Raw genomic sequence first — 22,432 nt, 5'->3', positions numbered from 1 at the left:
GTTATTCACATCCCTGTCCACAATGTTGACATTCAGTAACTATAGTTATTCACATCCCTGTCCACACTGTTGACATTCAGTAACTATAGTTATTCACATCCCTGTCCACAATGTTGACATTCAGTAACTATAGTTATTCACATCCCTGTCACACTGTTGACATTCAGTAACTATAGTTATTCACATCCCTGTCCACAATGTTGACATTCAGTAACTATAGTTATTCACATCCCTGTCCACAATGTTGACATTCAGTAACTATAGTTATTCACATCCCTGTCACACTGTTGACATTCAGTAACTATAGTTATTCACATCCCTGTCACACTGTTGACATTCAGTAACTATAGTTATTCACATCCCTGTCACACTGTTGACATTCAGTAACTATAGTTATTCACATCCCTGCCACACTGTTGACATTCAGTAACTATAGTTATTCACATCCCTGTCACACTGTTGACATTCAGTAACTATAGTTATTCACATCCCTGCCACACTGTTGACATTCAGTAACTATAGTTATTCACATCCCTGCCACACTGTTGACATTCAGTAACTATAGTTATTCACATCCCTGCCACACTGTTGACATTCAGTAACTATAGTTATTCACATCCCTGTCACACTGTTGACATTCAGTAACTATAGTTATTCACATCCCTGTCACACTGTTGACATTCAGTAACTATAGTTATTCACATCCCTGCCACACTGTTGACATTCAGTAACTATAGTTATTCACATCCCTGTCACACTGTTGACATTCAGTAACTATAGTTATTCACATCCCTGTCCACAATGTTGACATTCAGTAACTATAGTTATTCACATCCCTGTCACACTGTTGACATTCAGTAACTATAGTTATTCACATCCCTGTCCACAATGTTGACATTCAGTAACTATAGTTATTCACATCCCTGTCACACTGTTGACATTCAGTAACTATAGTTATTCACATCCCTGTCCACAATGTTGACATTCAGTAACTATAGTTATTCACATCCCTGTCCACACTGTTGACATTCAGTAACTATAGTTATTCACATCCCTGTCCACAATGTTGACATTCAGTAACTATAGTTATTCACATCCCTGTCACACTGTTGACATTCAGTAACTATAGTTATTCACATCCCTGTCCACACTGTTGACATTCAGTAACTATAGTTATTCACATCCCTGTCACACTGTTGACATTCAGTAACTATAGTTATTCACATCCCTGTCCACAATGTTGACATTCAGTAACTATAGTTATTCACATCCCTGTCACACTGTTGACATTCAGTAACTATAGTTATTCACATCCCTGTCCACACTGTTGACATTCAGTAACTATAGTTATTCACATCCCTGTCCACACTGTTGACATTCAGTAACTATAGTTATTCACATCCCTGTCCACAATGTTGACATTCAGTAACTATAGTTATTCACATCCCTGTCACACTGTTGACATTCAGTAACTATAGTTATTCACATCCCTGTCCACAATGTTGACATTCAGTAACTATAGTTATTCACATCCCTGTCCACAATGTTGACATTCAGTAACTATAGTTATTCACATCCCTGTCACACTGTTGACATTCAGTAACTATAGTTATTCACATCCCTGCCACACTGTTGACATTCAGTAACTATAGTTATTCACATCCCTGTCACACTGTTGACATTCAGTAACTATAGTTATTCACATCCCTGCCACACTGTTGACATTCAGTAACTATAGTTATTCACATCCCTGTCACACTGTTGACATTCAGTAACTATAGTTATTCACATCCCTGCCACACTGTTGACATTCAGTAACTATAGTTATTCACATCCCTGCCACACTGTTGACATTCAGTAACTATAGTTATTCACATCCCTGCCACACTGTTGACATTCAGTAACTATAGTTATTCACATCCCTGTCACACTGTTGACATTCAGTAACTATAGTTATTCACATCCCTGTCACACTGTTGACATTCAGTAACTATAGTTATTCACATCCCTGCCACAATGTTGACATTCAGTAACTATAGTTATTCACATCCCTGCCACAATGTTGACATTCAGTAACTATAGTTATTCACATCCCTGCCACACTGTTGACATTCAGTAACTATAGTTATTCACATCCCTGCCACACTGTTGACATTCAGTAACTATAGTTATTCACATCCCTGCCACACTGTTGACATTCAGTAACTATAGTTATTCACATCCCTGCCACACTGTTGACATTCAGTAACTATAGTTATTCACATCCCTGTCCACAATGTTGACATTCAGTAACTATAGTTATTCACATCCCTGCCACACTGTTGACATTCAGTAACTATAGTTATTCACATCCCTGCCACACTGTTGACATTCAGTAACTATAGTTATTCACATCCCTGCCACACTGTTGACATTCAGTAACTATAGTTATTCACATCCCTGCCACACTGTTCCAGTACAATGCCACCGACAGGTCTGGAGTGATGAGGATTAATGAATGAGATCATGACAGAAGCTACAGAGGACGATAGTGTCCCTAATGCACCCCCTATTCCCCAGAGAGTGCATTTCTTCTGACCAGAGCCCTAGTCAAAACTTCTGACCTATATAGGGAATAGAGTGCCACTTGGGACACTGTGGAGGAGGGCGGATTGCTGATTGATACTCTGGGGACACGTGTTTTTCATAGCACACAGAATAACACTGCTACTGCTATTTCTAACAAGCACCAATTACAGGTGTTGGTTATGGAAACAATTTAGAATAAAAGCTAGATTCCACATTTAGATAGCACTGACTAGGCTGACAACAATGGGTTTTATAGGACTGAATCATAATAAAAGCTAGATTCCAAATTTAGATCTAATCCCAAAATAAGTAGAACAGATATTATATTGTTTATCTGGCCTTGACACTGATTAGGGTGACACACATTGGCATAGCAATTGTTCTGACGAATCCAGCACAACCAATGTTGGTCACTACTACCCATTTTATAATTGGATGGTTCAAGCCCTGAATGCTGATTGGCTGAAAACTGTGGTATATCAGACCATATACCACGGGTATGACAAAACATTTGTTTTGTCTTTTCTAATTACATTTGTAACCTCGTGGGTTAAGTGTTATATAGGCAAATAAACTACAGCTAAGGGCTGTATCCAGGCACTCTGCGTTGCGTGTATAAACTGCCCTTAGCCGTGATATATTACCATACCCCCTCGGGCCTGATTGCTTTAATAGATCACAGATAATAAATATAACAAAGATAACAAAGATAATAAATAGAACAAAGATAATAAAGTGAAGAGTCTTTCTGTATCTTTCTCATCTTCACCCAGTCACCCCTGTCTCTAAGATACACAATCTATCACATTCCACCCAGTCACCTCTTTCTCTAAGATACACAATATATCTCATTAGACAAACAGAGATAAAAACTCCACTACAGCAATATCAACTAAATCTACCTAACCATAGCAGTGTGACTACACATGTTTTTAACAGTTTTGTTTGTGACTCTGGGTCACGGTTCCCTATAGTGTCAGTAACAGAGAGGACGACTGAGTCACGGTTCCCTATAGTGTCAGTAACAGAGAGGATGACTGAGTCATGGTTCCCTATAGCATCAGTAACAGAGAGGATGACTGAGTCATGGTTCCCTACAGCGTCTGTAACAGAGAGGATGACTGAGTCACGGTTCCCTATAGTGTCAGTAACAGAGAGGATGACTGAGTCATGGTCTCCCTATAGTGTCAGTAACAGAGAGGATGACTGAGTCACGGTTCCCTATAGTGTCAGTAACAGAGAGGATGACTGAGTCACGGTTCCCTATAGTATCAGTAAGAGAGAGGATGACTGTGTCACGGTTCCCTATAGTGTCAGTAACACAGAGGATGACTGAGTCACGGTTCCCTATAGTGTCAGTAACAGAGAGGATGACTGAGTCACGGTTCCCTATAGCATCAGTAACAGAGAGGATGACTGAGTCACGGTTCCCTATAGCATCAGTAACAGCGAGGATGACTGAGTCATGGTTCCCTATAGTGTCAGTAACAGAGAGGATGACTGAGTCATGGTCTCCCTATAGTGTCAGTAACAGCGAGGACGACTGAGTCATGGTTCCCTATAGTGTCAGTAACAGCGAGGACGACTGAGTCACGGTTCCCTATAGTGTCAGTAACAGAGAGGATGACTGAGTCATGGTTCCCTATAGTGTCAGTAACAGAGAGGATGACTGAGTCATGGTTCCCTATAGTGTCAGTAACAGAGAGGATGACTGAGTCATGGTTCCCTATAGTGTCAGTAACAGAGAGGATGACTGAGTCATGGTTCCCTATAGTGTCAGTAACAGAGAGGATGACTGAGTCATGGTTCCCTATAGTGTCAGTAACAGAGAGGATGACTGAGTCATGGTTCCCTATAGTGTCAGTAAGAGAGAGGATGACTGAGTCATGGTTCCCTACAGCGTCTGTGACAGAGAGGCTGACTGAGTCATGGTTCCCTATAGTGTCTGTGACAGAGAGGTTGACTTGGCAGGTGGAAATGTTCCTACATTCTATCTTTTTCTAGAGGCCTTTGCCTCAAGGGCAGAATCAATTTAAGTTTAGGCAAGAAATGTGATTGGTTAAGTGTATAGTTAGTGTTTGGGGTGGGTATGGCAACCCGCCCCCCATTTTGAGCTTTTTTGGAAAACTCCACTGAGCCAGGACTTGGATGAGGCATGTGTACCAGTTGTAATTCTACAGGTATTGTGTGTGTATATGTAAGAGAGAGAAGCTTTGACTATGTACAGACACATAGTGAGCATAGCCTTGCTATTGAGAAGATTTGTCGTAGGCAGAGAAGTGAAGACAGGCTACGTGCACACTGCCCACAAAAATGAGGTGGAAACTGAGCTGCACTTTCTAACCTCCTGCCATATGTATGACCAAATTAGAGACACATATTTCCCTCAGATTACACAGACCCACAAAGAATTAGAAAACAAACCCAATTTCGATAAACTTCCATCTCTATTGGGTGAAATACCACAGTGTGCCATCAATTTCACGACTTCCGCCGAGGTCGGTCCCTCTCCTTGTTCGGGCGGCGTTCGGTGGTCGACTTCACCGGTCTTCCAGCCATCGCCGATCCACCTTTCATTTTCCATTTGTTTTGTCTTGTTTTCCCGCACACCTGGTTTGCATTCCCTCATTACTCGTCTTGCATATAACCCTCTGTTTCCCCCCCATGTCTGTGTGTTATTGTTATGTGTAATTGTATGTGTACTCCAGGCTGGTTTGCGCCGGGTTTATTGTAACCCGTGCGTGTTTAGTTTTCTGAGCGCCGTGTTTTGTTCGCCTCAATAAAGAGCTCAGTTTGCTACCCATTTCTGGTCTCCTGTGCCCGACTTCCCTGCAGACAGTTACTCACTCCTTTACAATCAAAGCAGCAAGATGTGTGACAAGAAAAGGGCAACCAGTGAAGAACAAACACCATTGCAAATACAGCCCATATTTATGTTAATTTATTTTCCCCTTTGTACTTGAACTATTTGCACATCATTACAACACTGTTTATAGACATAATATGACACTTGAAATGCCTTTACTCTTTTATTTCACATTTGTTTCTTGTCTATTTCACTTACTTTGGCGATGTAAACATATGTTTCCCGTGCCAATAAAACCCCATACACTGAAGTTGAACTTGAGAGAGTGAGAGAGAGAGAGAGAGAGAGAGAGAGAGAGAGAGAGAGAGAGAGAGAGAGAGAGAGAGAGAGAGAGAGGGGGAGAGAGAGAGAGAGAGAGACAGAGAGAGAGAGAGAGAGAGAGAGAGGCTCCTACCAGGCATGTGCACCATGCGGCAGTTACAGTTCTCCACCAGGTAACGTGTCTCACAGTCGATACGGCAGGCCGTGAGGCTGTAGGAGCTGAAGAAGTCAGAGTCTATGGGAGTGGACTTGCAGTCGCCCCACGGAGGTGGCAGGTACGTCAGCTACAGGGGGGAGAGAGAGAGAGAGAGAGAGAGAGACAGAGACAGAGACAGAGACAGAGAGAGATCAGAAGAAGTCTGAGTCAATGGGGGAGGAAGGAACATTAGCTATAGAGGAGAGACAGAGAGATGGAAGGAAATACTCTGCGCCTATACTGCTAAAGAGGAGAGACAGATATCTCTGGGAACTCGTTGAACAATGTTGTAGAAAAATGAAATAAACATTTTCTGTTTTTCTAGGCCTAAAGTCCTGGTTAGTTGCAGTGCAGGCTTTTGTTACAGTCCATCACTAACATTACCTTATTGTACTTTTCTACTAATCACGATAAGTTACAATCAGGTTAGCGCTGGGCTTGAACAAAAGCCTGCATGACCCTGTTTCTCTCCTTGCAGGGCTGGAGTTAGACACACTGGCTGTGTGTGAGTTAGCGAGGCCGAGGCCGATGTATGTGTTTGTGTGTGTGTGTGTGTGTGTGTGTCTGTGTGTGTGTGTGTGATGAAGTAAGTACCAACACATGAACTAAACACATAGATCCTTCTACGACATGGTTCAGAGTGGGGATTATTGAGTGTACCAATACATGTTCACACACACACACACACACACACACACACACACACACACACACACACACACACACACACACACACACACACACACACACACACACACACACACACACACACACACACACACACACACACACACACACACACACACACACACACACACACACAGAGAGAGAGAGACACACACACACACACACACACACACACGTTCTGTCCCATCTCCTCCCCAAAATCGATTAGAAAACGATAATGATTTCTCTATTTGGTGTTTCAGATGGGAGGATTCATAGTGGTGCGAAGGCAGAATAAAATAGATTGAAATTAAACAGTGCTGGTCCCAATGGCCTGAGTAACACACAGTGTCCCACATGACACCCTATTCCCTATATAGTGCACTACTTTAGACCAGGACCCTATTCCCTATATAGTGCACTACTTTTGACCAGGGCCCATAGGGTGTAGGGAATGGGGTGCCATTTTGGGATACAAAACTAGTTTTCTCTGGGTTTGTCCAACTCATCATCTGTTTCATACCTGTCTAAAGAGCCAGCCGTCTGAATAATGATTTCACCATGCTTGGTGGTTCCCTATTCGCTACCCAAGCCACCCACATTCATTGTACCTTTGGAAAGCATTTGTGGAGGCTTGATTCCGCGAGTCTTTGTGCGTTTGCAACTGTCTGTGAAAGACTTTAGGCTTTTTAATTTTTTTCACCTTTTACCCCTTTTCTCCCCCACTTTGTCCAATTGTTTAGTAGCTACTATCTTGTCTCATCGCTACAACTCTCGGGAGAGACGAAGGTCGAGAGCCATGTGTCCTCCGAAACACAACCCAACCAAGCCGTACTGTTTCTTAAAACTGCGTGCATCCAACCCGGAAGCCAGCCGCACCAATGTGTCTGAGGAAACACCGTGTACCTAGAGACCTGGTCAGCTTGCAATGCGCCGGCCCGCCACAGGAGTCACTAGTGCGTGATCAGACAAGGATATCCCTACCGGCTAAGCCCTCCCTAACCAGGACCAACGCTAGGCCAATTGTGCGTCACCCCATGGACCTCCCGGTCGCGGACGGCTGCGACAGAGCCTGGGCTGAGTCTCTGGTGGCACAGCTAGCACTGCGATGCAGTGCCTTAGAGCACTGCGCCACCCGGGAGGCCCTAAAGGCTTTAGGCTTTTTAACAGAAACCGTTCAATCTCAGTAGAAAGAGAAACAAATGGGGTTGTGTTGCTTAGTTTTGAACCAGAGTTCCTCGAGTTGAAAGTTACTGGCTAATTCGCTGAGGCTGAAGTGAGTAACTCTTTTATAGGCTTTAGCCTATCTGTGTGTCTGTGTGTCTGTGTGTGTGTGTGTGTGTGTGTGTGTGTGTGTGTGTGTGTGTGTGTGTGTGTGTGTGTGTGTGTGTGTGTGTGTGTGTGTGTGTGTGTGTGTGTGTGTACGTGTGAGTAAGTGGGAGAGAGAGAGTGTTTACTGTACATTTTTTATTGTTTATTTCACTTTATATATTCACTTTATATATTATCTACCTCACTTGCTTTGGCAATGTTAACACATGTTTCCCATGCCAATAAAGCCCTTGAATTGAATTGAATTGAATTGAGTGTGAGGAAAGACAGGGAAAGAGAGCTGAGGAGAGCTCTGAAAGATTCTCTTTCATAAATGGTAGAGAGCATTCTAGATTATCTTCATTAGAAGTAGAGTAGGGGATAGTGGGGTAAGTTTAGCAAAAAGTGTAAATTGAGCAAGCCTTGTTACAAAATGTATCATTTGACCAAATATTTAGGAAGAGGTCATAATGTCATGGAGTCTGTGAAGAAGAAACCCCATGGAAAAATCAAGTTAGGTCCAAAAAAACAGACTTTCACCAAGTCACATGAATTTATTGTGTTAGAGGTTTCAAGGTGCTGCTATCTAAACCAAATGAGATCATTTTAAGATAGTTCTATACATCAGGCCTCTATCATTTTCAATATGAAGTCCTACAACTAGCATGGAAGTACATCCTTGTAGCTGTGAGGGCTAATATTGTCAAAATGTTAGAAATTGAGCCAATGGCCATGGTGTAAGTTGAGCCAATGATTGAGCGAATGGCCATGGTGTAAGTTGAGCCAATGATTGAGCCAATGGCCATGGTGTAAGTTGAGCCAATGATTGAGCCAATGGCCATGGTGTAAGTTGAGCCAATGATTGAGCCAATGGCCATTGTGTAAGTTGAGCCAATGATTGAGCCAATGGCCATGGTGTAAGTTGAGCCAATGATTGAGCCAATGGCCATGGTGTAAGTTGAGCCAATGATTGAGCCAATGGCCATGGTGTAAGTTGAGCCAATGATTGAGCCAATGGCCATGGTGTAAGTTGAGCCAATGATTGAGCCAATGGCCATGGTGTAAGTTGAGCCAATGATTGAGCCAATGGCCATGGTGTAAGTTGAGCCAATGATTGAGCCAATGGCCATGGTGTAAGTTGAGCCAATGATTGAGCCAATGGCCATGGTGTAAGTTGAGCCAATGATTGAGCCAATGGCAAGTTGAGCAAATTGAAGTGAAATTCTGATCTCACTCATGCCAGACTTATATCCCAGGCTAGCCTGGAGTAAAAGTGGGATTTGAGGTAACAACAGGGCCTGGCCTATGTTAAAATTGTTTTTTTTAAAGTACAAATTGTTTGTTAGGCGGTTAAACCTGTGTTAAAAGATGCTTATAATGATTAAAGGACAAAAAGTGGTTGTGATTGTATTGAATTGTGTTTGGGAAATAAAGATAGACATTGTTTGAAAAAGGTAGTGGAAATATTTCATTCAGTGTAGAAATCTGTAGACGGCTTAATCCCATAGCTCAACTCAACCCAGGATAAATTGTGCCAAGAGACCACTTTGTTTGGACATGCTATGTTTTCAAAACGATAATGTTTACATGAATTCTGATTATTTCCAGGGATATCACAACATCCTGAAATATATATAAAAAATGATTTCATTTAACCAGGAAAAACCAAATTCTCATTTGCAATGACCGCCTACCCCAACCAAACCTTAACAACACTGGGCACCATCCTATGGGACTCCTAATCACGGCCGGTTGTGATAGAGCCTGGAATTGAACCAGGGTCTGTAGTGACACCTCTAGCACTGAGATGCTGTGCCTTAGACCGCTGCGCCACTCGGGACATATCTTTTTCAGAAAGAATACTATATTTCCCTTGACGGAGTGATGCAGAGTGCCAATGTAAAAAAATCCTCATCTTAAAGGCCTAGTGCAGTCAAACACTTGATCTTCCTGCGTTTTACAGTGCATTCGGAATGTATTCAGAGCCCTTGACTTTTTCCACATTTTATTACGTTACAACCTTATTCTAAAATGTATGAAATCGTTTTCCCCTTTTCAATCTACACACACAATACCCCATAATGACATCACAATACCCTATAATGACATCAAAATACCCCATATTGACATCACAATACCACATAATGACATCACAATACCCCATAATGACATCACAATAACCCATAATGACAAAGCAAAAACAGGTTTTTAGATTTCTTTTTACATTTACATAAGTATTCAGACCCTTTACTCAGTACATTGTTGAAGCACCTTTGGCAGCGATTACAGCCTCAAGTCTTCTTGGGTATGACACTACAAGCTTGGCACACGTGTATTTGGGGAGTTTCACCCATGATTCTCTGCAGATCCTCTTAAGCTCTGTCAGGTTGGATGGGGTGTGTCGCTGCACAGCTATTGTCAGGTCTCTCCAGAGAGGTTAGATCGGGTTCCAGTCTGGGCTCTGGCTGGGCTACTCAAGAACATTCAGAGACTTGTCCCGAAGCCACTCCTGCGTTGTCTTGGCTGTGTGCTTAGGGTCATTGTCCTGTTGGAAGGTGAACCTTTGCCCCAGTCTGAGGTTCTGAGCGCTCTGGAGCAGGTTTTCATCAAGGATCTCTGTACTTTGCTCCGTTAATCTTTCCCTTGATCCTGACTGGTCTCCAAGTCCCTGCCGCCAGGGATGGTGCCAGGTTTCCTCCAGATGCGACGCTTGGCATTCAGGCCAAAGACTTCAATCTAGGTTTCATCAGAGCAGAGATTCTTGACTCTGCGAGTCAATTAGGTGCCTTTTGGCAAACTCTAAGCAGGCTGTCATGTGCCTTTTACTGAGGACCAGCGTCCATCTGGCCACTCTACCATAAAGGCCTAATTGGTGGAGTGCTGCGGAGATGGTTGTCCTTCTGGAAGGTTCTCCCATCTCCACAGAGGAACTCTTTAGCTCTGTCAGAGTGACCATCGGGTTCTTGGTCACCTTCCTGTCCAAGGCCCTTCTCCCTGATTTCTCAGTTTGGTTGGTCAGCCAGCTCTAGGAAGAGTCTTGGTGGTTCCAAACTTCTTCCATTTAAGAATGATGGAGGCCACTGTGTTCTTGGGGACATTCAATGCTGCAGAAATGTTTTGGTACCCTTCCCCAGAACTGTGCCTCAGGTTACCATCCTGTCTCAGAGCTCTATGGACAAATTCTGCGATCTCATGGCTTGGTTTTGGCTCCGACATGCACTGTAAACTGTGGGGCCTTATATAGACAGGCGTGTGCCTTTTCAAACCATGTCCAATCAATTGAATTTACCACAGGTGGACTCTGATCAAGTTGTAGAAGCATCTCAAGGATGATAAATGGAAACAGGATGCACCTGAGCTCAATTTCTAGTCTCATAGCAAAGACTCTGAACATTTCTGTTTTCTATTTTTTATACATTTGCAAAAATGTTGAAAAACCTGTTTTCGCTTTGTCATCATGGGGTATTGTGTGTAGATTTTAAATGATTTAATCCATTTTAGAATAAGACTGTAACAAAATTTAGAAAAAGTCTAGGGTCCGACTCCTTTCCAAATGGACTGTATACATATATTTCCACAGTATGAGTTTGGAATAACACTGTGAAATTGATGATGATGTCCATTTAGTGTAAGAGCTGTTTTTAAAAAAAACGCCTGAAATTTCTGCCTGTTTTGGTGGGTTGGAGTTTTGGCCTGACATCAGCAGGCAGTAAATAGACCAATAAGAAACAGAGTTCCAAACCTCTGCCAATAACATAGTATTTTCAGGTTGCCCCTCCCCACTCTGACCACTCAGACAGTCCTAGCAAAATTCTTCCTTGAGAAATTGCTCTCTGCTTAGAAGCTATTTTTGTTTCTATTTTGACAATTTAATTGAAAAATCACAGTAAGGTACTTAATTGTTACCTAGAAATGGTTTGATATGAGGATAAAAAGGACTGCATCGGACCTTTCATTTATATATTTGCACCAAAACAGTTTCACGCTAATGGAGAGCTTTGGAACAAAAGGGTTGAAAGTGACTTTATTGCATTAGATTAATGAAAGCTGGGACAGAACTTCTCTCTAATGCTGGGAGTGTTAGTGTGTGTTTGTGTGTGTGTGTGTGTCGATGTCAGTGTGTGCTTTGGTGTGTGTTCACTACAGGTCTAATCAGGCTGCGGTGGGATTATGTATGCTGATGGTGTTGTGGCTGCAGACCACGGGATGCCTACCTCGCTATCTCCTCTTTCTCTCTATTTCTCCTTTCTCTCTCTCTCTCTCTCTCTCTCTCTCTCTCTCTCTCTCTCTCTCTCTCTCTCTCTCTCTCTCTCTCTCTCTCTCTCTCTCTCTCTCTCTCTCTCTCTCTCTCTCTCTCTCTGTCTGTCTGTCTGTCTCTCTTTCTCACTCATTCACCGGACACACACACCAAGACATAAGTGGCCATGGCAGGATTGATAATATAAACAAATGTGCGCATTCACACACACACACACACACACACACACACAAACACACACACACACACACACACACACACACACACACACACACACACACACACACACACACACACACACACACACACACACACACACACACACACACACACACACACACACACACACACACACACACACACACACACACACACACACACACACACACACACACACACACACACACACACGATATACACACACGTACATTGTAATATTGTTGTATTTTGTGTTGTAGATACGTATGTAGTTGTGTAATGATGTTTTATGGTGTACTGTTTTTTGTTGTTGTGTGGGATGTGCCTTAATGTGTTATTTTTGCTGGACCCCAGGAAGAGTAGCTGCTGCCTTGGCAGGAACTATTGTGGATCCATAATAATCCCCAGGAAGAGTAGCTGCTGCCTTGGCAGGAACTATTGTGGATCCATAATAATCCCCAGGAAGAGGAGATGCTGCCTTGGCAGGAACTATTGTGGATCCATAATAAAACCCAGGAAGAGTAGCTGCTGCCTTGGCAGGAACTATTGTGGATCCATAATAATCCCCAGGAAGATTAGCTGCTGCCTTGGCAGGAACTATTGTGGATCCATAATAATCCCCAGGAAGAGTAGCTGCTGCCTTGGCAGGAACTATTGTGGATCCATAATAATCCCCAGGAAGATTAGCTGCTGCCTTGGCAGGAACTATTGTGGATCCATAATAATCCCCAGGAAGAGGAGATGCTGCCTTGGCAGGAACTATTGTGGATCCATAATAAAACCCAGGAAGAGTAGCTGCTGCCTTGGCAGGAACTATTGTGGATCCATAATAAAACCCAGGAAGAGTAGCTGCTGCCTTGGCAGGAACTATTGTGGATCCATAATAATCCCCAGGAAGAGGAGATGCTGCCTTGGCAGGAACTATTGTGGATCCATAATAATCCCCAGGAAGAGGAGATGCTGCCTTGGCAGGAACTATTGTGGATCCATAATAATCCCCAGGAAGAGTAGCTGCTGCCTTGGCAGGAACTATTGTCGATCCATAATAAAACCCAGGAAGAGTAGCTGCTGCCTTGGCAGGAACTATTGTGGATCCATAATAAAACCCAGGAAGAGTAGCTGCTGCCTTGGCAGGAACTATTGTGGATCCATAATAATCCCCAGGAAGAGGAGATGCTGCCTTGGCAGGAACTATTGTGGATCCATAATAATCCCCAGGAAGAGGAGATGCTGCCTTGGCAGGAACTATTGTGGATCCATAATAATCCCCAGGAAGAGTAGCTGCTGCCTTGGCAGGAACTATTGTGGATCCATAATAATCCCCAGGAAGAGTAGCTGCTGCCTTGGCAGGAACTATTGTGGATCCATAATAATCCCCAGGAAGAGGAGATGCTGCCTTGGCAGGAACTATTGTGGATCCATAATAATCCCCAGGAAGAGTAGCTGCTGCTACAGGAAATGTTCTGGGCAAGTACTACAGTCAATATGTTGATAGAACTTTGGCAGCCTTTTCCTCAAATTTGCTTTGTGAAAATCACCAGCTACAATGAATGCAGCCTCAGGATATCTAGGTTGCATAAAGTCCAGTGAAGTTCTTTGAGGAATGTTGTGGTATCGGCTTCAGGGGGGATATACACGGCCGTGACTTTAACTGAAGAAAATTATCTTGGGATATAATACGGTCGGCATTTGATTGTGAGGTATTCTAGGTCGGGTGAACAAAAGGACTTGAGTTCCTATATGTTATCAGAATGACACCACGAGTCGTTAATCATGAAACATACACCCCGCTCTTCTTCTTCCCAGAGAGATATTTATTCCTGTCCGTGAACTTAACTGAGAACCCAACTGGTTGGATCGACTCAGACAGTATATCCCGAGAGAGCCATGTTTCCGTGAAACAGAGTATATTACAATCCCTGATGTCTCTCTCTCTAGGTAGAAACCCTCGCCCTGAGTTAGTCAACTTTATTATCCAGAGACTGAACATTAATCAGTAATATACTAGGAAGCGGTGGGTGGTGTGCGCGCCTCCTAATGTCCTTGTCCCATCACGCACTAGAGACTCCGGTGGCGGGCTGGGTGCAGTGCACGCTGACACGGCCGCCAGATACTCGGTGTTTCCTCCAACACATTGGTGCAGGTGGCTTCCGGGTAAAGTTGGTATTGTTGTCACGACGTGGCCCTTTTTGGGTGTATATCGTGGCTCCCCCCTTTCTCTCTCACTCTCTCTCCCATATCAGGTTTTACAACGGTCATAAATACCTGGTAAAAATTGCCATGCAGTATTGAGGGAGAAAGTCTATGGAGAACAAAGAGCTTCTCTTGCCAAAACTCCTAATCCCCAAAATGGGAGAATTAAACAATATTTATATTTTTGAGAATGTGGGAGTGGTCCATGGACACGTAAGGGACAGTCATGTCGAGTGTGTTTCATTTAGTGATCTCATGAAGGACAGGAAACACACATTACTGTATCTCTTAAAATGTCAATTTCCCAGCTGTCAGGTCTACAGTAGATGTTCGATAAAATGAATTAGTAAATATGAAACTATTTGTGAGAAGATGTAATGTGATGTTGGCCTTCTAAATGAGATGCTAAACAAGATACTTCTAAATGAGATACTAAGATGTAAAGTTTTAACTAGTCAGTGGCCACGCCCTGTGAGGCCAGACATTACATCAGGCGTCATGGAATCTCACTTTTTTCCACAGAGTATAAAACTACTTCATACAAAATGTACAGAGAACGCCGGGACAGAGTCCCCATGTTGTAATGGATACAATTCTATAGACCATTAGACTAGAGAACATGCAGCTGATGCTACATGTGAAATGGTTAAGAACTACAACTCTATAGACCATTAGACTAGAGAACATGCAGCTCACGCTACATGTGAAATGGTTAAGAACTACAACTCTATAGACCATTAGACTAGAGAACATGCAGCTGACGCTACATGTGAAATGGTTAAGAACTACAACTCTATAGGCCATTAGACTAGAGAACATGCAGCTGATGCTACATGTGAAATGGTTAAGAACTACAACTCTATAGGCCATTAGACTAGAGAACATGCAGCTGACGCTACATGTGAAATGGTTAAGAACTACAACTCTATAGGCCATTAGACTAGAGAACATGCAGCTGACGCTACATGTGAAATGGTTAAGAACTACAACTCTATAGGCCATTAGACTAGAGAACATGCAGCTGACGCTACATGTGAAATGGTTAAGAACTACAACTCTATAGGCCATTAGACTAGAGAACATGCAGCTGACGCTACATGTGAAATGGTTAAGAACTACAACTATATAGGCCATTAGACTAGAGAACATGCAGCTGATGCTACATGTGAAATGGTTAAGAACTACAACTCTATATGCCATTAGACTAGAGAACATGCAGCTGATGCTACATGTGAAATGGTTAAGAACTACAACTCTATAGACCATTAGACTAGAGAACATGCAGCTGATGCTACATGTGAAATGGTTAAGAACTACAACTCTATAGGCCATTAGACTAGAGAACATGCAGCTGACGCTACATGTGAAATGGTTAAGAACTACAACTCTATAGGCCATTAGACTAGAAAACATGCAGCTGATGCGACATGTGAAATGGTTAAGAACTACAACTCTATAGGCCATTAGACTAGAGAACATGCAGCTGACATGTGAAATGGTTAAGAACTACAACTCTATATATAGGCCATTAGACTAGAGAACATGCAGCTGATGCTACATGTGAAATGGTTAAGAACTACAACTCTATAGGCCATTAGACTACAAAACATGCAGCTGACGCTACATGTGAAATGGTTAAGAACTACAACTCTATAGGCCATTAGACTAGAAAACATGCAGCTGATGCTACATGTGAAATGGTTAAGAATTACAACTCTATAGGCCATTAGACTAGAGAACATGCAGCTGACGCTACATGTGAAATGGTTAAGATCATACAGCGTGTAACGTTGGCTACACGGCTGGAAATGGTTCAACTCTGAGACTATCGATCACTACAGAATGAGAGCAAATCCTAGACATAGAATTACTAGTCTGCAGCTGGAAATGACATAAGTCTAGTACGAGAATACTGACAACTGCGGAAGCATCTATTCTATGCAACGGCCATCTGTACACCTGACGTATCCATTACAACCTTACACTATCCATAGCCGCTGAGAAAGCGACAACTACGAAAGACATTGTGACTTCTGGGGAAGTTAAAACCTGTTAGAGATAGGGGGAAGTATTTCCCCTTTGGATGAATTGTGTGCCCATAGTGAACTGCATCAAAATCTGTCCTAAATTACTAATATATGCATAGTATTATTCATATTGGATAGAAAACACTCTGAAGTTTCTAAAACCGTTCGAATTATGTCTGTGAGTATAACAGAACTCACAGGGCAGGCAATCTTCCAAACTAGTTTTGAAATCCTGAAAGTTGGGGCAACTTTGACGTCATCGCCCCCTCCCTTCCCAACAAGTTATGGATCTGGAAACACTTCCTATGTCTTCCACTAGATGTCCTCATTAAGTAGAAAGTGTAATGGAGCATTTGCTGTGAACGTGGACCTAATGGGAAGGAAAGTAGTAAGTGTCGCAAAAGATTTCCATGATGCTTGAGGCGCGTTTGCGTTCGAGTGCTTCGGCTGTTCCAATCAGCCCCAAATGAACATGAATGGTCCGGTTGGAATGCTATTCGATCTGTATGATTATAACATCCTGAAGATTGATTCTACACTTAGTTTGACCAGTTTCGTCGACCTGTAATATGTAATTTGGAAGTTTTGATGCAAAGTTATCCTGGACCAGAAGTCATTTTTTGGGCATTTGAGTTGAAAGTGGTGGCAAATGCTGCTACTTGGACACTAGAATTGAACATTATGAATCAAAACGATTTATTGTTGAACTAGGACTCCTTGCACTACATTCTGATGGAAGATCATCAAAGGTAAGGGGATATTTATGTTGTAATTTTGTATTTCTGTTGACTCCAACATAGCGGAGAAATATTGTTACGTCTGAGCGCCGTCTCAGATTATTGCAATGTTAGGCTTTTTCCGTAACGTAAAAAAAAAAAATGTGACACAGCGGTTGCATTGAGAACCAGTGTATCTTTTTAATTATATGTAGAACATGTATCTTTAGTCAAAGTTTATGATGAGTATTTCTGTTATCTGGCGTTGCTTTCTATAATTCCTCCGGATATTTTGGAGAATTCTCTGAACATGGCATCAATGTAAACCGAGATTTATGGATATAAAATGCATATTATCGAACAAAACATAAATGTACTGTGTAACATGTCATATGACTGTCATCTGATGAAGATTTTCAAGAGGTTAGTGAATTATATATTTTTTAAATCCTGCTTTTGTCAATTTATATTTTGCTGGAGAAAATGGCTACGTTTTTTCTTTGTTTTGGTGGTGGTCTAACATATATATATGCTGTGTTTTCGCCGTAAAACATTTTAAAAATCTGACACGCTGGGTAGATGAACAAGGTGTTTATCTTTCATTTGAGGTATTGGACTTGTTAATGTGTGGAGGTTAAATATTTCTAAGAATTGTTTTGCATTCCCTGCGCCACCGTTTCAGCTGAACGGGGTGGAGTTCCTGTAGGGGAACCCATAGCTTAACCAGAGACTCTCTGATGAACTGACTCTCCAGCAGATGGACTGGCGATTCTAACAGAGGAGACATTGTGACTTCTGGGGAAGTTACCCAGAGACTCTCTAATGAACTGACTCTCCAGCAGATGGACTGGCGATTCTAACAGAGGAGACATTGTGACTTCTGGGGAAGTTACCCAGAGACTCTCTGATGAACTGACTCTCCAGCAGATGGACCGGCGATTCTAACAGAGGAGACATTGTGACTTCTGGGGAAGTTACCCAGAGACTCTCTGATGAACTGACTCTCCAGCAGATGGACCGGCGATTCTAACAGAGGAGACATTGTGACTTCTGGGGAAGTTACCCAGAGACTCTCTGATGAACTGACTCTCCAGCAGATGGACTGGCGATTCTAACAGAGGAGACATTGTGACTTCTGGGGAAGTTAACCAGAGACTCTCTGATGAACTGACTCTCCAGCAGATGGACTGGCGATTCTAACAGAGGAGACATTGTGACTTCTGGGGAAGTTAACCAGAGACTCTCTGATGAACTGACTCTCCAGCAGATGGACCGGCGATTCTAACAGAGGAGACATTGTGACTTCTGGGGAAGTTAACCAGAGACTCTCTGATGAACTGACTCTCCAGCAGATGGACTGGCGATTCTAACAGAGGAGACATTGTGACTTCTGGGGAAGTTAACCAGAGACTCTCTGATGAACTGACTCTCCAGCAGATGGACTGGCGATTCTAACAGAGGAGACATTGTGACTTCTGGGGAAGTTAACCAGAGACTCTCTGATGAACTGACTCTCCAGCAGATGGACCAGCGAGCCCAAAAGAGAAGACAACAACGACATAAGGGAGTCAATTTATACATTGCAATTATTTTCAAATGAGCGGCCGTTCATGTGCAAAGGATTAGCATTTCAATTAATATAATTATCAACTGTGTGTCGTGAATCCATTTAGCCTTTCCCGCTTTTTATCTGTCCCCACCCCTTTCCATTGTCTACTGAGCTGTCATACCGGTTTAGCCCACTAGGGACTTATCAATGCATTGTGTTATTACCCAAAAACTATATTGCTTGTTTATGTAATTATGTGATTTGATTAGTTAGTTAGTAAATAAAGAATTCCGCCAATTTGTATATCGCTGATTCATTATGGAAGCTAGGGTTCGTGCTGATATCCAAAGAGTTTGCGACGTTCAGTAATGAGAACTGATGAGGTAATAATAATACATTAATACAAGACTGTACTCGAAAAGATATGAATTGAAAAATGTTAAGTTTTGAATCCGGCGTCCTTTTGCATGTCAATTCATAAACCATGTGCCATGGAATCGGTACATAGAAAATATCTTCCCAACTATTTGGCAATTTATATGGCACAGCTGTCAATTTTTTTGTGCTAAAATAAACTGGTATATATTTTTTATTCATCACAATTTTCTTTAACCATTGTTGATCTTTAATGCAAGGCTGACAAACAAGTTCCTTACTTTTTCCCCTTCCACTTGCCTCCTCAATTTTTGTGGTAATACTGCAATTAGTTGGTTTTAATTATGGGTAGAGCAGACATTTCAATATGTCTGTGTTAGCTGCATGTGTGACATAACTCCACCAGGCCTAATTATGATATAATTTACAAAGATTATACCTTTTTTTAGTTTTTTTTAATCAATTAGTATATTTGAGTTTAACCACAGTATTTGTTGTATTATTTGTTCTGTCTTTTCAGGTGGATTAAACTGAAATTAAACTGCAACCAACTTTCTAAGACTTGTTTAAAAAAGAACAATATTTTGATTCCAAATAACCGAAAGTGAGCAGATGGAATGAGAATAAACGGAAAAAGGCCCTTCTTGAACATGGGATGAGACATTCTTACTCATTTACAAGAGAACCATTCAGGATTTAAGTCTAACTTAAATGACTGATTTGTATGACTGATGCTTTAGTGAGAGGTCTAATGCTTTAATATTTAATCATTTCTGTCCCCTGAATTCATATTAATTATATACAGTAAATAGGCCCTTTTACATTTGTCGGGTTTGTCATTCCAAATCAAATGGAATATTTTTTGTTCATATAATTTAAAAAGCAGGTCACTAGGTGTAGGCAAAACCATAAGCAAATAGGTCAACTGTGCTATGACTAAAGAGTTCATCAGGGTGATTTTTCCACAAATAGACAGGTACTTTCCTTTTCATGGTAGCAAGATCTTATCGATATTTGCCAACTTTCTATTAAAATTAATTGGAGTGAGATAATTTCTTTCTTTCTGGATATGCATACTGAGTATGTCCACATCCCTGTCAGACCATTTTATTGGTCAACTACACCGTAATGTAAAAGTTGCATTTTTTAGTGATTCAATACTTATCATAATTTGGTTTTAATTCTGAGAGGTTAGAAAACGTTTCTAGATTCTAGATCCTATATGAGGCTGTGGATTGTGGTTTTAAAAGAAAACATGAATCATCAGCGTACAACGACACCTTTGTTTTTTATCCCTGGATTTATAATCCCTTAATATTATTGTTGGATCTAATTTAACAGTTAACATTTCAATGGCAATAATACATAGATATGACGATAGTGGACAACATTGTTTTTACTCCTCTTGACAGTTTAAAACTTTCTGAGATGTAGCCATTATTTACTATTTTACACCTAGGGTTACTATACATAACTTTAACCCATTTTATAAGAGATTCTCCAAAATTGAAATATTCCAGGCATTTATAAATAAACTTCAGTCGTACTTCATCAAAAGCCTTTTCAAAGTCAGCTATGAAAACCAGGCTTGGTTTTCCCGATATTTCATAGTATTCTATTTTTTCCAGTACTTGTCTTATATTATCGCCAATGTATCGTCCATGTAAAAAACCTGTCTGATTAGGATGAATATTATCTGACAAAACCTTTTTAATTCTATGCACCAAGCATTTAGCTAGAATTTTTGCATCACACAATTGTGAGTCTTTCTGGGTAAGTCTCTAAGAGCTTTGCACACCTGGATTGGACAATATGTATTATTATTCTTCAAGCTCTGGTTGGTTGGTTGGTCAGTCAGTCGGTTGGTTGTTGATCATTGCTAGACAGCCAATTTCAAGTCTTGCCAGAGATTTTCAAGCCGATTTAAGTCAAAACTGTAACCAGGCTACGCCAATGTGGATTTGGCATAATTGTACTTCTGAAAGGTGAATTTGTCTCCCAGTGCTTGTTGGAAAGCATTCTGAACCAGGTTTTACTCTATTCCACTTATTTTTATACTAAAAAGCCATAGTCCTTGCCTAGGACTAGCATACCCATAACATGATGCAGCCACCACCATGCTTGAAAATATGAAAAGTGGTACTCAGTGATGTGCTGTGTTAGATTTTCCCCAAACATAATGCGTTGTATTCAGGACATAAAATACATTTCTTCAACAATTTTTTAGCAGTTTTACTTTAGTGCCTTATTGCAAACAGGATGCATGTTTTGGAATATTTGTATTCTGTACAGGCTTCCTTCTTTTCACTCGGAAGGGTACAAAAAAAGTGTTTCAGTTCAGAATGAAACAATTAAGATAATAATAATGAAGGTTCCAACCCCTGATGGGTATATATCATATGGAATTATTCAGAGGTGGGTTCTCTTCTCTCCCAGAGAGACAAAGAGGGCATGGGAGCACTGATTGAAAAAGTGTGGATTTCCACCAAGCCACTGATGAGATTCCCATAATGTAACAGGAAAAAGAAATGACAGTGGAGAGGTCAGTCTGTTTAAGGTGAAACTGACTGACTGACTAGGTTTCAGAATTACCTCATCCTGCTTTCAACAAGAACACGGCCTTCAGAAATAAATACAATGAAATGGTGCATGCTGGTTGAGTAGCTGAAAATACACTTACATATTTCAGCCCCTTTATTGGTTGCAGGATGACATCATCAGGAATCATGAACAACAAATCAACCTACCACTTATCGACAACAACAATAACCGAGACAATCATAATTTGTTTTGAACAATGTTGTGCCCTCCTTCCCTGTAGCAAGCCCAAATTGGTAAGAGCCACTAATGGCAGTCTTAATTGATTGATGAATTGATTGAGTGACAGCCTACCCGTTGTTCCTGACAGGATACGAAGGTTTGGAAGCCTGGGGCCACTCCAAAGCCCAGCTGGTCAATGAAGGGTGGCTCGTCCTGAGTGTGGATCTGGACCTTGATGCCTGCCTCAAATGATGTCTCATCTGGAGAGAGGAAGGGAAAGACAAGAAACATGCATCCAAAAAAATGAAGCGCCAGGTGTTACCCAGTCTGAAAAAAAAGAACATCTTATCACAATTAGTAATCAGAAGAACAGATGAATGTCACAATGATTTATATCATTGATGTTCCAACTGCAATGGAGTAGCCTACACCCTATCCTATCCCAAACCTCATCCTCTATCCATCCCGTATCCATCCTCTAATCCCAT

General features: G+C 41.6%; 1 protein-coding gene across 4 annotated transcripts in view; it reads right to left on the bottom strand.

Annotated features, from left to right (window-relative positions):
* Positions 1 to 22,432, bottom strand: part of asic1b (acid-sensing (proton-gated) ion channel 1b) — a 438,689-nt gene that overhangs the window by 29,511 nt on the left and 386,746 nt on the right. For all 4 annotated transcript variants that reach the window (XM_052474068.1, XM_052474067.1, XM_052474065.1 and 1 more), the window contains 2 exons: positions 22,077 to 22,204; positions 5,829 to 5,979 (listed from right to left, as the gene is read on the bottom strand). In XM_052474068.1, the coding sequence (XP_052330028.1) occupies positions 5,829 to 5,979; positions 22,077 to 22,204 (279 nt within the window). The remainder of the gene's footprint in view (positions 1 to 5,828; positions 5,980 to 22,076; positions 22,205 to 22,432) is intronic.

The sequence above is a fragment of the Oncorhynchus keta genome, chromosome 21, assembly GCF_023373465.1.
Source record: "Oncorhynchus keta strain PuntledgeMale-10-30-2019 chromosome 21, Oket_V2, whole genome shotgun sequence".
Lineage (NCBI taxonomy): Eukaryota > Metazoa > Chordata > Actinopteri > Salmoniformes > Salmonidae > Oncorhynchus > Oncorhynchus keta.
Note: the sequence above shows the minus strand (reverse complement) of the source record. Positions and strands in the feature narration are given on the sequence as shown.